The sequence below is a fragment of the Homarus americanus genome, unplaced genomic scaffold, assembly GCF_018991925.1.
Source record: "Homarus americanus isolate GMGI-L3 unplaced genomic scaffold, GMGI_Hamer_2.0 scaffold51859, whole genome shotgun sequence".
NCBI lineage: Eukaryota > Metazoa > Arthropoda > Malacostraca > Decapoda > Nephropidae > Homarus > Homarus americanus.
Window position 1 is genome coordinate 11183029 of NW_024711292.1, and position 17393 is coordinate 11200421.

General features: G+C 38.1%; 1 protein-coding gene across 1 annotated transcript in view; it reads left to right on the plus strand.

Moving 5' to 3' along the window:
* The window catches only part of LOC121867254 (tensin-like), a 60577-nt gene that overhangs the window by 34170 nt on the left and 9014 nt on the right, over window positions 1–17393 (plus strand). Inside the window, exon 7 of the mRNA XM_042367157.1 lies at window positions 1963–2130. Coding sequence (XP_042223091.1) covers window positions 1963–2130 — 168 coding nt within the window. The remainder of the gene's footprint in view (window positions 1–1962; window positions 2131–17393) is intronic.

Sequence of the window (17393 nt, forward strand, 5' to 3'; positions counted from 1 at the left end):
GTCAAGTGTGTGTGTGTGTGTGTGTGTGTGTGTGTGTGTGTGTGTGTGTGTGTGTGTGTCCTCAACATTTCCATCCATCATAAATTAAAGAGACAGATCAGTATCAGCCTTACTTTTTGATCTTGTGATGATGTTACGGTACACACACACACCTCAGAGGAAACTAGTACAGTTTAGAGTAGTATAAAGGATATATATATATATATATATATATATATATATATATATATATATATATATATATATATATATATATATATATATATATATATATATATATATATATATATATATATATATATATATATATATATATATATATATATATATATTCTCTTCAAAGTGTAAAACAATCCAACAGTGTTACCAGCACATGTTGAGAGGGACACAGTGACCCGTAAGACTTGTTATTTGATTTATTCCTCGCCCTCCTGCTCTGATTGTCTTATACCTTCAGTAATTTATATTAACTTGGTTACCCTTTGTTAACTATTTTCTGTGATCCGTTTTCTGTGCCAGAACAACTCTATTATGGTGGTAACCGACAAGAGGGAGTTTGGTGGCACCTAAAGTGATGTTTTTCTTTCTTGGGTACAACTAACCCTCTCTATTGAAGACCCTTAACAAAGGAAAGAATAGAATTGTTTATATATGACAGAAGTTCAGATACATATAAGTTAGTATTATTTGTAAATTATTTAATCTTAAGTTTAACCACCCTAGCACTATTTGGGAGGGTTAGGTTAGGTTAGGTGAAATAACCTGGGTGGATGTTATTCTTCACGTAATCCGACAAAATTGAATTGAAAAAATTATGAAATGTTGTTATTTTTCTAGAGATGTAATGTAAATAATCTATTCTTACTACTACTAGTACATGGTGCTTATAACAGAACAATGAAAAAAGTCCACCTTTATATATTTAATTTCATATATTTTGTAAGAGCACACCGCCGCCCTCCCCTTCCCCCTCACCATACCCTAAAAGCTTACTACACTTGTTTGTCCTGGCATTATCTAAGTATTTTTGACTTGAGAAGCTGGTACTTGGACACGATATTCACAAATTGTATTGACATTAATTTTTTCTCTTAAATTTGTATTCAAAGGGATGACATTGGGGTCGGGTCGGTGTACAGTGACTGTATCATTACTACGGTGTTCCTGGCTTTCTCGATTTTCCTGCAACATTAAGGAGATTAGTGTGAAGAAAAGAGTACAGTACGCGGAAATATAAAACAGCTCTCACTATTTAACAGATTCATTAAGTTGTGAGTTTGTGAGGAAATATAGTAAGGTCATTAAGTTGTGATTTTGTGAGGAAATAAAGTAAGGTCATTAAGTTGTGATTTTGTGAGGAAAAATAGTAAGGTCATTAAGTTGTGAGTTTGTGAGGAAATACAGTAAGGTTATTAAATTGTGAGTTTGTGAGGAAATACACCACGATTGTAGGATGGTTAAAGGTGTAAACAATAAACAAAATAGTTATAATATATCTAAAGTACTTTGTTTATGAATGATGAGTGACTCACTAGGTATAACGACAAGTGTGCCTGATGAAGAAGAGGTATATATGTGCCAGATAAAACAAGAAATAAACGAAAGAAATTAAGGTTAAAATATTATAGTGTTTTGGATACTTGCCAGAGGGCGAAGATGTGAGATGTGGAGGTAGAATATAATGTAATGAGTTTTATGATGACGTTCATTGTAAACCTCGGTAGTTGTTATGATGACCTGTATTGGTTTATGATTTCCAGTCTCACTTTACGGGATGGATTAAAATATATGTAAACATCAAAAAGGGAAGAAAGATAGTGGGTAGAGTGATGCAAGTCTAGATAGTGTTGGAAGCCATAAGAAAAAGGCTAAGACAATTTGTAAGGAAGTATAGAAGTTGAGGAGTATACCGTGGACTATATTTGCTTCACTGTATAATAAGGTTGGTCTTCCTCCCCCCAGACATGAGGTTCCCCCTGGATGGTAGTGTGGAGCTGTTCTTCACACACTCACCAGATGAACGACCACGAACAGTATCCAACGTCTCCTGCGACAAGTCTCCGTGTGCCATCGCCTCGTGGAATTCTTACGAAAATGTCGACTTCACTTTCGACCAGATGGATGAACACGGTAAGTACTCTAATTTTGTTTACCTCTCTCGTACAGTGGGGTCATTAAGACAGGTCTGTACAGAGTTAAAAGGTATGATCGGTGAATAAATTTTCCTGTGTGTGTACTGATATTAATAATGTCAGACCATAGAGATATTAAATTTAACGTTTTGTGTGTGTGTGGGTGTGCACGAGCTTCACTCTCAATAAGTTTTTGTTAATCTAATAAGAAAGTACACGCTTAAAAGTCTATTTCTGATGATGAGAAGAAGTAGGAGTACTACACGGGTTATCAGGGTGCACAGTTAATAATCCTTAGATAGAGTGCACTAAACGAGATAACTCGATGGAGTCCGTGAATTTCCCTGCCGGCCGCCCACTAACTGTTTCACAAACATTTCTCTCTAGAGCTTGAGAATTGCATTTATTAACTCCTTCTGAAAGAAAGTAACAGCAGTGTACTACAAGATATAAACTACACTGTATATCTACAAATGTGCTATAATATGAATAAGTGTTATCGTAGCAGACCAGACCGCCAGTTCCGATCACTTCCATTATACTGAGGAAAAAAGCATCGTTGTATTTCTCAGCCAAACCTACACGCCGCAGGCTCGGTAATCAGGCAAATGTGCTGTGGGTCATGGGTAGAGAACAGTCTAAATCATATATCCTGCCTTTTTTGTGGGGCTGTTATAATGAGTATAATTTCCTTTTTTTAATCCCGCGACTCGTACCATAGGGAAATACTGCAATCATATTGATGTGTGTGTGTGTGTGTGTGTGTGTGTGTGTGTGTGTGTGTGTGTGTGTGTGTGTGTGTGTGTGTGTGTGTGTGTGTGTTTATTTAATCATTAGTGTTGGTTCCCCAAATTCAACACTGATAAAATAACCTGGTCAGGAGATAGTCTACATAGGATAGTGTTTCATTCGGAGTCGTGTTGAGGGGGGACTGTTGTCGTTTAGGTAATTCTTATATTAAACACGTGTTGTGCGGAAGAGGCTATAACAAGCTGTTGATCAGCACACAGTAAGTATAACGCCTATTCGTGCCCTACTGACTTACTATTCACCGTACTTCTAAATGTTATTAATAGTTTTATTTTAAAAACAAGGAAATAATAAAACTGTATATTGTTATTGGAAGAAAATATACCTTGCATGTAGTGAATTATCCGTCAATATAAACACTTAACATGTATGATAATTTTCTGGGCATTGTACAGTACAGTACAAGTGTTTTAACTTTTATGAAGTCTCTAATATCAACATGAGTGTGTCAGCTGCTCTGTTTGTTATAAAGAAGGAAGCTGGTTTTTCTATTGTTAAAATCAAAACAAAGTACTGAATTATTTAAGGTTTTATGCCAAGATGATGAATGTTTGGCACTAAAGTATAAAGAAGCTCGTTGACCTTGTAAATAATTATTTTACATAGAGAAATATACATCCTGTACACAAAGTTAGCACCAATATATATATTCGTGTAGGTCCTGCTAAATTAATTGACATTTTACCCAGTGAGAAGAGCTGGCAAGCACAGAACCTTCACAACACGAGTTTATGTCACTCAGTAAACAAGAGTGACACTGCGACCTTTCCCTGATGTTTGAGTTGTGAGGGCAGAGCGCGGCGCGTCATGCACTGCAGCTAACTGAGAGGACGGAGTGGCTGGGGTGTATGTACAGTTTATTACTCTTAGTTGTCATGATTACTATTACTTATATACCAAACTCTTGTAATGGGATGACCCCCATTTATTTTATTACTGTGATAGACATGTGTAAGCCCTATCTGTCACCAAGTCAGTGGGAAAAACAAAAGAGAATTGGTACTATGCCCTGTAGAGGGAGGAAATACACATATTGACTCCTTGTATGGTTTTGAAACATTTAAACTATAAGAGATTTGTTGAAAAATACATATTTTACCCTGACATATATTACCCTGTACACCAAGCGTCAAAGACGGCCTGGAAAGAATTTTGGTTGATTTTTTAGTCTGACCAGAAGCTTGTCCAGTGTCCACCTAAGGTACTATGACGCACTCTGTACACTTATCATAGTAGCAGGCGCGGGAGGGATCAGTTATTTACTTAATTAATATCGATTGATTAAAGGTTCTGCTTTTACATATATCAGTGTTGTTGATAAATATATATATATTTTTTTTAATATTGATATTATTGCTGAATCTCATCATACTATTAACACCTTTACGTAGAGAATACTGTACAAGTTGGTGTTAAACAGTTTTCTATATTTATTTATTTATTTTTTTAATTCTTAGATTGATACACCGTTTTAAGTGTCTTCAAGAAAAATGTATAATCTCTGAAAATAATGTAATAAATTCTGGTTTAGATACAAGTGGGTCTTCTCGCCTTCACGTTTTAGTTGAGAGATGAATGAGACGTGGAATTCACAAAAGAAAACTTGCCATTACTTTCCTCCATTCTTTGTCTGACACAGTTCTGAACTTCAAGTTATTTAAATTGTAAGTGTAGGATGTATGAGGAACTGAAGTGTAGGATGTTTGAGGAACTGAAGTGTAGGATGTTTGAGGAACTGATAAGTGTAGGATGTATGAGGAACTGAAGTGTAGGATGTATGAGGAACTGATAAGTGTAGGATGTATGAGGAACTGAAGTGTAGGATGTTTGAGGAACTGATAAGTGTAGGATGTATGAGGAACTGATAAGTGTAGGATGTATGAGGAACTGAAGTGTAGGATGTTTGAGGAACTGATAAGTGTAGGATGTTTGAGGAACTGAAGTGTAGGATGTTTGAGGAACTGATAAGTGTAGGATGTATGAGGAACTGAAGTGTAGGATGTTTGAGGAACTGAAGTGTAGGATGTTTGAGGAACTGATAAGTGTAGGATGTATGAGGAACTGAAGTGTAGGATGTTTGAGGAACTGAAGTGTAGGATGTATGAGGAACTGATAAGTGTAGGATGTATGAGGAACTGAAGTGTAGGATGTTTGAGGAACTGATAAGTGTAGGATGTATGAGGAACTGATAAGTGTAGGATGTATGAGGAACTGAAGTGTAGGATGTTTGAGGAACTGATAAGTGTAGGATGTTTGAGGAACTGAAGTGTAGGATGTTTGAGGAACTGATAAGTGTAGGATGTATGAGGAACTGAAGTGTAGGATGTTTGAGGAACTGAAGTGTAGGATGTTTGAGGAACTGATAAGTGTAGGATGTATGAGGAACTGAAGTGTAGGATGTTTGAGGAACTGAAGTGTAGGATGTATGAGGAACTGATAAGTGTAGGATGTATGAGGAACTGAAGTGTAGGATGTTTGAGGAACTGATAAGTGTAGGATGTATGAGGAACTGATAAGTGTAGGATGTATGAGGAACTGAGAAGTGTAGGATGTATGAACAACTTGTAAGTGTAGGATGTATGAGGAAGTTATAAGTGTAGGATGTATGAACAACTTATAAGTGTAGGATGTATGAATAACTGAACAACATATAAGTGTAAGTGTGGGATGTATGAACAACTTATAAGTGTAGGATGTATGAAGACTTGTAAGTGTAGGATGTATGAGGAACTTATAAGTGTAGGATGTATGAACAACAACTTATAAGTGTAGGATGTATGAACAACAAAAAGTGTAGGATGTATGTGATAACTTGTGTAAGGATGTATGAACAACATAAGTGTGGGATGTATGAACAACTGAGTGTAGGATGTATGAACACTGATAAGTGTAATATGAACAACTTATAAGTGTAGGGATGTATGAACAACTTGATAAGTGTGGGATGTATGAGGAACTGATAAGTGTAGGATGTTGAGGAACTGAAGTGTAGGATGTATGAGGAACTGATAAGTGTAGGATGTATGAGGAACTGAAGTGTAGGATGTATGAGGAACTGAGAAGTGTAGGATGTATGAACAACTTGTAAGTGTAGGATGTATGAGGAAGTTATAAGTGTAGGATGTATGAACAACTTATAAGTGTAGGATGTATGAACAACTGATAAGCGTAGGATGTATGAGTAACTTATAAGTGTAGGATGCATGAACAACTGATAAGTGTAGGATGTATGAGTAACTGAAGTGTAGGATGTTTGAGGAATTCATAAGTGTAGGATGTATGAATAACTTATAAGTGTAGGATGCATGAACAACTTATAAGTGTAGGATGTATGAATAACTTATAAGTGTAGGATGCATGAACAACTGATAAGTGTAGGATGTATGAGTAACTGAAGTGTAGGATGTTTGAGGAATTCATAAGTGTAGGATGTATGAATAACTTGTAAGTGTAGGGATGTATGAACAACTTGTAAGTGTAGGATGTATGAACAACTTGTAAGTGTAGGATGTATGAACAACTTGTAAGTGTAGGATGTATGAATAACTTGTAAGTGTAGGATGTATGAACAACTTGTAAGTGTAGGATGTATGAACAACTTGTAAGTGTAGGATGTATGAACAACTTGTAAGTGTAGGATGTATGAATAACTTGTAAGTGTAGGATGTATGAACAACTTATAAGTATAGGATGTATGAACAGCTTTTAAGTGTGAGATGTATGAATAACATAAGTGTGCAGGAAATGAACAACTTGTAAGTGTAGGATGTGAACAACTTATATAAGTATGGGATGTATGAACAACTGTAGAAGTGTAGGATGTATGAACAACTTAGGAGTGTGAGATGTATGAACAACTTATAAGTATAGGATGTATGAACAGCTTTTAAGTGTAGGATGTATAGACAACTTATAAGTGTACAGGATGTGTGACCAACTTATAAGTACATGGGATGTATGAACAGCTTTTTAAGTGTAGGATGTATGAATAACATAAGTGTAGGATGTATGAATAACTTGTAAGTGTAGGATGTATGAACAACTTGTAAGTGTAGGATGTATGAACAACTTGTAAGTGTAGGATGTATGAATAACTTGTAAGTGTAGGGTGTATGAACAACTTGTAAGTGTAGGATGTATGAACAACTTGTAAGTGTAGGATGTATGAACAACTTATAAGTGTAGGATGTATGAATAACTTATAAGTGTAGGATGTATGAATAACTTATAAGTGTAGGATGTATGAATAACTTATAAGTGTAGGATGTATGAATAACTTGTAAGTGTAGGGTGTATGAACAACTTGTAAGTGTAGGATGTATGAACAACTTGTAAGTGTAGGATGTATGAATAACTTATAAGTGTAGGATGTATGAAATAACCAACACTAGAACATTAAAAAGGACAAAAAAGTAAATCAATAATATAACAAAAACACCTGAGATTTTTATCTGGTAAGGAAGCAGACCACTTGTAGGTGTACAGGTAACCTCATTAAACATTACCAACAACGTGACTAACTTATGTCCAGAATACCTTTACTCCTGAGGGGCTGTATATTAGGTGTGTATTATGTTAATTATTCCTGAGACAAAAGTTACTCCGGTGGGTTTTAATGTTATTTATTTTCTTCACTTTTAGTCAATTACATTAATATTATGTCTTAGTAACAATTGAGAGGATATTTTTTAAGCTATTCGTTGTAAGTTCTGGGCTAGATGATGAAATATGTGGTTCTGTACTGCTGAGCTCTCTAAGTGATGGTTTAGCTGCCGTAGACAGCTTTACTTATATAATTGATATAGTTATGTGTATTTTACCTTGTTTGTAGTATATTTTGTATCAGGACCAATCTCATGTTCTTGTAGTAATTAAGTAAGTTACGGTTTTTTTTAGTATGCATGTATAGTAGTTTGTGAGGTAAACTAAACTCATGAACTAGTTGGATGCTCTTGTTGACCCTGATATAGTAGTCGTTGTGATGAGGGAGTCCTGCTGCTGCTGTGGTGTATTATGATGCCACAAACATTACAGTGGTGCGTTATTATAATGCAGTCACACAGTATAAGTCCAGAGCAGAGTATTTCTCACGAGGATTACGTAATTATCAGTCTGTTCGATGTATCATATTTTAATTCCCTAAGAGGAGTGTGTTTCAGTATAGTAGTTGTTACTCTGGTTATGTTTGCCACTACTGACGGCTTCCTATAGCACTGTCAGATGAACAAATCAGTTGAAGACGTTAGGATCTACAATAAAGATAGTTTCAAGATGTCAGGAAGGGCGTTACATTTATGATAAAGCACCTCAATGGAATATATTACAAAAATATTAACACTATTTTTTTTTTTTCTACTTTTATTAAGCTTTAGTACATATTAACACTTATTTGTATTTATATAACTAGATAGTTTTGGTAGTGAATTTTCTTGAAACAAAAACCATTAATTTTAAAGTTCTCTCTTGTTTCTTATTGTAGTAAACTGATAAAGGTGTACATGTGAGGTGTACTGAGTGGGGTGACACTGTGGTGAGGGTGGGTAATGGTATATGTCACTCAGTCTGTCTGTCTCAACATACTATAAGTGGCAGGTACCGGCACCAGGTTTAATTTTGTCACAAGAACTGCCCTTCACTTGCCCTTGCCATGCTGTCTTGCCAGGTCTAACGAGGTCACATGGATTGTGTAGACATGCTGTGTTGCCAGATTAAATAAGGTCACGGGACTGTGGGCATCAGTATAGTAAAAATGTCCCAATAATTTTTAACAGTCTTCTTATATTGAAACTAAGACTAGAGAACTGTGTTGAACGACCATGGCAGCAGTAAAGCACCTGAGTCGGAAACAATAAACAGCTCTTAATACCACAAGCAGTTAATACGCTAAGATAGATAACAACAAAGTACGACCTCCAGGCAGTTAAAACTCCTAAATGGAAATTGATAATAATAATGATCCCATATTTTCTTATAGCAAGTATCTGCCGACTGTAAGATGTTTCAATTCAGCAGTACTGGTGCAGACGCTTCCTAACTTAACCCATCAGTGTAAAACGTCTGGAGCCACAATATTATGTACAACACTCCCAAACATCAGTTGCTAAATAATATGTAATTTCTGTAAGCTAACGCATTTTTTCCTAGTTAGACTCGTTTTTTTTTTAAGTTATGGCTTATAATAAATAGATTTACCCGAACATAATATAGGATAGTTTTTAATGAACAATTTTCCAGGTCGCATTTTATATATTAACACATTTAATTGTCTATTATTTTTATATTACACTTTTATTTGGGATTTAGTATTATTTATAATATAACTTGGCACATATAGAAGTCGAAACAAAAGCTAAACAATCTACTCAGTTTGATGTTACATGAAAGTTTAAAATTGTTGTTCAGCCAACCGTCGCGGCGAGGCAAGTCTCTAACTGGATTATTCCCTCTACAATACTCCGCTATAATGACGTCATCCGTTATGAAAGAGGTTCTTTTAAAGTCATGCATGCATTCATACAGACACACAGCAAGAAGCAGCAGACACTCTCATGGTGTGCAGTGTATACAACATTTCTCCCCCAGCGACTGTTATTTTGACAGTAACACCGTCACCCTCGGATTACTATGCCCGCCACGTCTCCGGCTTCTTATTTGTAACTCTCCCGCCCTTCTCCGGCCCCTGCAAAGCCCTTCTCCATACTATATAATGTATACTGTTTCTGTCGCTGCTATGTACAGTACATTCATACACATCAAACCTGTATAAAAAATATAAAAAATCATGTTTTCCGAAAGCCTCGAGTATTCATGAGTTTAAGTTTGCTACAGTATTCCCTTTTCTTGGTTAAAATTTCCTCGTTCTGGTGTATTTAGCCAATTTACTGTAGAGTATAAATGTAAGGGACGTTTCCTCCACTAATGCAGTATTTAGTATGTAGCACTATACCATACAATACACCGTTGCACTGCTCCACTAATACACTGTTACAATGCTTTAATAATACACTGCTTCACTACTCCACTAATACACTGTGTTACTGCTTTAATAATACACTGGCTCACTGCTCCACTAATACACCGTTTCCCTGCTCCACTAATACACTGGCTCACTGCTCACTGTTCCACTAATACACAGTTACACTGCTCTACTAATACACTGTTTCACTGCTTCACTAATACACTGTTTCACTGCTGTTTCAAGGCTTTACTAAGCCACTGCTTTACTACTTTATTCTCCCTTTCACTAATACTTTGTATCAGTCAAGCAGTGATACAGTGTACAATGTATCACTGCTTGACTGATATAATCATTACTCCATTAGTACACTGTTTCACTAATACACTGTTTCACTGATCCTACAATACGTTGTTTCACTGCTTCACAAATACTTTTTCACTGCTTCCTTGATACACTTGTTTCACTGTTTCAATAATTTCAGCGACTTCACTAATATACTGTTTCACTGCTTTACTAATACACTATTTCATTATTTCAATAATGCACTCTTAAACTAACCCACTAATATAGTTTCACTGCCCCACTATACACCATTTCACTGTTCAACTAATATACCTTTATACTGCTCCACAAATCACTGTTACTGCTTCACAAACACACTTTACACTGCTCCACTGATACACCCTGACACTGCTCCACTAACACACTTACACTGCTCCACTGATACACTTACACTGCTCCACTGATACACCCTGACACTGCTCCACTAACACACTCTTACACTGCTCCACTGATACACCCTTACACTGCTCCACTAACACACTCTTACACTGGTCCACTGATACACCCTGACACTGCTCCACTAACACACTCTTACACTGCCCACTAACACACTCTTACACTGCTCCACTGATACACCCTGACACTGCTCCACTAACACACTCTTACACTGCTCCACTGATACACCTTACACTGCTCCACTAACACCTCTTTAACTGCTCCACTGATACACCCTGACACTGCTCCACTAACACACTCTTACACTGCTCCACTGATACACCCTTACACTGCTCCACTAACACACTCTTACACTGCCCACTGATACACCCTGACACTGCTCCACTAACACACTCTTACACTGCCCACTGATACACCCTGACACTACTCCACTAACACACTCTTACACTGCTCCACTGATAACAACTGACACTGCTCCACTAACACACCCGTACACTGCTCCACTAACACCTACACTGCCCACTAACACCTCTTACACTGTCCAATGATACACCCCTACACTGCTCCACTGATACACCCTTACACTGCTCCACTGATACACCCTAACACTGCTCCACTGATACACCCTTACACTGCTCCACTGATACACCCTACACTGCTCCACTAACACACTCTTACACTGCTCCACTGATACACCCTGACACTGCTCCACTAACACACTCTTACACTGGTCCACTGATACACCCTGACACTGCTCCACTAACACACTCTACACTGCCCACGGATACACCCTGACACTGCTCCACTGATACACCCTTACACTGCTCACTCAACACACCTCACAATGCCCACTCAACACTCACACTGTCCACTAACACACCTCACACTGCTCCACTGATACACCCTTACACTGCTCCACTGATACACCCTACATTGCTCCCACAAACACACCCTTACACTGCTCCACTAACACACCCTTAACTGCCCACTAACACACCCCACACTGCCCACAAACACACACCCTTACACTGCTCACTAACACCTTTGCTTCCACTGATACACCCTTACACTGCTCCACTAACACACCCTTACACTGCTCCACTAACACACCCTACACTGCTCCACTAACACACCCTCACTGACCACCTGCTAACACACCTCACACTGCTCCACTAACACACCTTACACTAACACACCCTCACACTGTCCCACTAACACACTCACACTGCTCCACTAACACACACCCTTACACTGCTCCATAAATTCGCTGATCTGCTTATACACTGTTTTACTGCTTCACTATGCCACTGTCAGGTGAGTACAGGTAAGGATAGGCTGGGATACAGGTGACGTATTGGTTATATATACAGTACAGTACAGTCGTGTTTTCGTTCATGTCAAGGGAGTATGTTAATGAACACCGCTACGTGATAACTACTGCCAGGCGCGCCCCGTGTGTCAGTGTGTGTGTGTGTGTGTGTGTGTGTGTGTGTGTGTGTGTGTGTGTGTGTGTGTGTGTGTGTGTGTGTGTGTGTTGGGGAGTGAGGTGTGTAGTGTGTATGAGGAGGAGTGTGTAGTGTGTATGAGGAGGAGTGTGTAGTGTGTATGAGGAGGAGTGCGTGTAGTGTGTATAAGGAGTGGTGTAGTGTGTATAAGGAGGAGTGCGTGTAGTGTGTATAGGAGTGAGTGCGTGTAGTGTGTATAAGGAGGAGTGTGTAGTGTGTATGCAATGAGTGCGTGTAGCGTGTCTATGTGAGGGAGTAAGGCGTGTAGTGTGCGAGGGAGGAGTGTTTATGAGGGTGAGTGCGTGTAGTGTGTGTACGTGAAGGAGTGAGTGCGTGATGTGCGTGTACGTGAAGGAGTGAGTGCGTGTAGTATGTGTACGTGAAGGAGTGAGTGCGTGATGTGTGTGTACGTGAAGGAATGAGTGCGTGTAGTGTGTGAACGTGAGGGAGTGAGTGCGGGAAGTGTGTGTGTATATACGGGAGTGACTGTGATTTTGGCACGTATAAAAATGTAAGCTCGTGATTACATATTTAGTGCAGGTATAAATACACCCTAATGTATATACCGTCTGTAATTATGCCAGTGTAAGAGCTGTCAAAAACCTCATGACAGTTCCTCGTACCAATAACTTCTTCCTCTTCTTCTCATATGACACTGGCCGGTCGTTGAGCACCACCAAAATGTCAGTGTTGTAGACCATGAATTTGAAGCCACATGTCATTATGATGGCTGACAAATTTATATACTGACGTCTACTTGACCAGCTGTTAGATGTGAGAACGTATTTAGGGATAGAGAGTTGGCCACCAAAAAATGACGCCTTAATAGAATTGACACTCGACTGCAACTGGGTGTGTTCTCTTGGGTTGACAGGGACGATTAGTGTATGATAAGGTGATGTGTTGTCAACTGTGTGTGATTCATTGTTTACGAGGTCACCATCTTCTTATTCTTCATATTTTTTTTCTTTGTTTACTAGATTTATTATTATTATTATTATTAAGAGGTGTGTCTATTGGAGAAAGCTGGAGGTCACATTTATTAAAACAAAGTAGTAGTAGTAGGTTATTATTTGTATAGTAATGGTAATAGTAATGTTATTGTTAGTTACTAGTTCTCTAATAGTATACAGTATGTCATTTAAAATGCTGGTAATATAACCACTGTCGCTGAAATCACCACTAAAATACAATAACACATTACTGAAACTCGTACTGAAAACTGCCGTGTGTATCCCGTAGACCTGTTACTGGGATGGTTCCTGGCCTGGGTGGTGCCCTGGCAGGTGTACGGTCCTGGGTGTCCTTTATTGTCCTAGTACGTTAAGACAGTCCCGTGAATTAGTTACTGCATGAATAAAGAAGTAAGAGAAGGTGATATTAGCATATGCTTTTATACCTGGAATTTGTGTAGTACTGTATATCCCACCAATTTCTGAAATAAAATTTCACTATTTGTGAGATTTAAAAATCAAATCTGTGTTTTAAAAGCCAACGGGTGACAACAAAGAGGATATCAATAGACATCGAAAATACATTGTTTTAGTGTAAATTTTGTCTTTTAGTGAAGGTTTCATTTCTTAAGTTGACATTACGTTATTGTATATTTTTGCGGGTACCCTTTACCAGACTATTTAAACCAGGCGACACTGCTGGGTGCTATGATGGCGTCCCGCGACCTTCACTGTGTCCGACCTTGACTGCTCACGTTAGCCCGCTTAAAAATTAATTTCCAATCTGTTCTGAATTCCGGCGTAATTTGGAGGACTTAATGACGGTATGTTGAGCGAGTTATAAAAAAGATAGATCCACTAATATTAAATATAATTATAGTTCAGTTGCTGCCTGAAGACAAGCGCTAGACTGGCCAGCACCACGAAAATCGATGCACATTTTTTTTTCTGCTCAGATAATTGGGTTGTACTTTGTCAGTGCAATGAACCTGGCGACCTTTAAAACTTCCAACTCTCCTTATTTTTAGCATCGCTTATAATATGTTTTAAAGCAAGTAATAGTTTAATGCTGTATATAATATAGTCTACTTTGTTCTTTGGGGTTTGCATGTTAGTGCTATTCGAATATTTAGCATTGTTGTATTATTATATTGACTTGTATATTTAAAATCAGCGGACGTCACGTAATTGAACATTTAATTATTGTTTCTCGTTATTATTGCATATTTGGTAATATGGTGAACAGTTGGGCTGAAGAAGAAGAACGATCCTCTGTGAATAATCTCCCTCCCGCGTGACCTAACTTAGTTTGGTGTAAACATCTGCCACCTATGTATGTCTAACTTGTTGAATGTGCAGTAATGATGATCAACATTCCCATAGAAAGAAATACGGTAATCTTGAAATGCTTCTCAGCATTTTCTTTCCTTACTACATGTAGAAAACTATAAAAGAAAACTATAAAAGAAAACGCCTTTTTTCATAAAAAAACAAAAGTTGGTAACTGAGGTTAGCGTCTCCACCCATACGTGGACCAAGTGTCCATATTTGGCGCGCATTTTCAAACCACTCAGCACATGGCGGGCCACGTAGAGGTAGTAGAAGTGATCCTGCGTAGTATGTTGCTTCATATTAGACAGAGTGGCCAGGTGGCTCACCTGGTATGCATCATTTAAACTTGCTGTGTAATACGCTCAGCTGAGGCCATCAATTGATTTAATATTCTCCAAGGTCTTCAATATTGCCAGCGCGATAAGATAAAGGATCCATTTTTGGCGGGAACACCCCAAACATTACCGCGTTTAAATGGTAGCGAAATTGCTGCTGCCACACCTGAATGTTAATAAAGTGAATAGATTGTGGAGTTACTTCAAGTTTTAGACAGTTATATTTAAAAAAAAATCATACTAAAGTGAATAAATATATTGATGAATAGAGATTGCTATTCTAAGACGCGTGTAAAGACTGGAGCCAAGATGGTGGTGACTCAGGCCATTGGTGTTAGGGCCGCCTGGTCCAGCGGGTCCAGACCACCGTGCTCCGGACTGGGGGGATAAATTATCTAACCAGGTTTTTCTGGCAATAGTTTCAAGCTGTGTAACTACGAGATAAACACACTCGTATATGTGACAAAGGCTAATTACTGTTTGTGAACGCCTAATCCGGATACTCAGTGTGTCTGCTTGGCGATAAAATACCGGATCCGCCCTTGTGACTTGCATTTTTTTTGCAAGTGCGGTATATGTATTATTGTTAAACAGTTGTGTTATGAACATTTTAATTAATCCTCTTGTCTGAAATATATATATATATATATATATATATATATATATATATATATATATATATATATATATATATATATATATATATATATATATATATATATATATATACAGTATATAATGCAGAAACAGTTGAGTGTATCATCTCAACCTTTTATCGTACCATCAACAAAATATATTTACATCAAAATAATTCTCTATTTGTGAACAATTTATAAGAGTACATGTGTGGATTTGAAAAGTTACATTTACGAAGTGACTATAGATGTAAATGTGCCCATTTAATATTGTTGCCTTATTACGGAATTTTATTTCTTAGTCTACCTAATTTACAATAACGTGCAATATTAGATAAAGTGCCCCTGCCTGCCTGCCTGCCTCGGATGACTGCTCCCGACAATGGAAGGAGTGCCTGTGGAGAGTTGGAGACACTACTCTCAACTCTCAAGTTATACGTGAATAGTTCGCGTGACGCAGCGTGATCAGTACTGACAGTACCAGACTACCAGCTGGCGGACGGTACTGATCACCTAAGTGCACTCACTGAAGCCACCAACGCATTAACCCTTTGAAGTTCGATGACACATTTCTTTTCTCTTTTCTGACTATTATTAGATGATTTTATTCAATTTAGGAAGGGTATATGAAAGACAATAGACAGATGGCTAATTCAGCTAGTCTATACTGTTTATTCCCATAAATCCTTCCTAAGATGCATAAAAGTGTCTAATGATAGCCAGAATAAACTGTCAAAATGCGTCACAATCCTCAAGGGGGTAACAATTGCGTGATCGTGTTTTTAATCCTGGGGTACGGTACTGTACGGAATTTTGCTCATTTTCCGTACCTAAATCGTACCGTACCGTACTTCAAGGAAAATATCGTACCGTAATTCCGTACCGTACATTCTGACTAAATATCAACCGCACCGTACCGTAATGCCAGCCTTGTCTGACACTCTCGAGTGTGTTGGTCGTCTTGTCTACCGTTGGGGTGCTTATTTTTGGTTGAGACCCTAGAAATTCTTTAAGTTTTCAATAATAACAATAGTTAACTGCTCAGTGTTAATGACACAAGTACCTGCCGAGTGTGTGGTGGCCAGGAAGGAGTGACTGTGTTATGTAGTGTACTGTACTCTGAGATGGTCACACGTCAAGTTGTTGTCCCAGGCCAAGGTAACTGTTCGCGCCTGAAGATGTTACCTCCTGGGACCTCCATGAAGGATCTTAACACAGACTGGTGGAGTAACAACCTCGCGTCGCTTTATTGTGGAAGTCTAAAATTCCCCAACAGTTAAGATTAAAAAGTTTAATTAATAAAATGCAGTAAATAGCGAGGGAGCACCAGTCTCTCCTCCATTTACAGAGGAGCCGTCAACATTCTAACAACATTAAAAACTAGGTTTATAAATATGATATATATGTCATAAACAACTCGCTAGTGTACAGCTATCTAGGTGAAAATATACGTGTCTTATCTCCCCACCTGTGTGTGTGTGTGTGTGTGTGTGTGTGTGTGTGTGTGTGTGTGTGTGTGTGTGTGTGTGTGTGTGTGTGTGTGTGTGTGTGTGTGTGTGTGACGCCAGGCTCGTATGGTTAACTCCACTGGTTAACTCGTAAATAATTCAGCGTGGAGGCTTGCGAGACTCATCTTGTCAACCTAACCTAACTTAATACTGTAGTTTGTGTGTCTTTATGTTGAATATCAAAGATAAACTACAGTGCACTATTGCTGGGTGAGGTAAGGCGAAGGTGAAGGATGCCCTCTCATGGTCGCTGTAATAAATTTAAATTAGTACAATAATTTTACAGCCTTCTGGGACTCACTTCCTCTTGGTCAGGTCCCGCGTCACATCATTTACAATGGTAATTGGTCGAATTAGAAGAACGTCAGGCAGCCTGACTTATAATTTTACCAGAATTTTAACTAGACAGACTTCCAGGAACTTCTAAACTAGACAGATTTTATCATTGATGAACAAAAGAGGAATAGTAGTTGATGTGTGTCTCCGG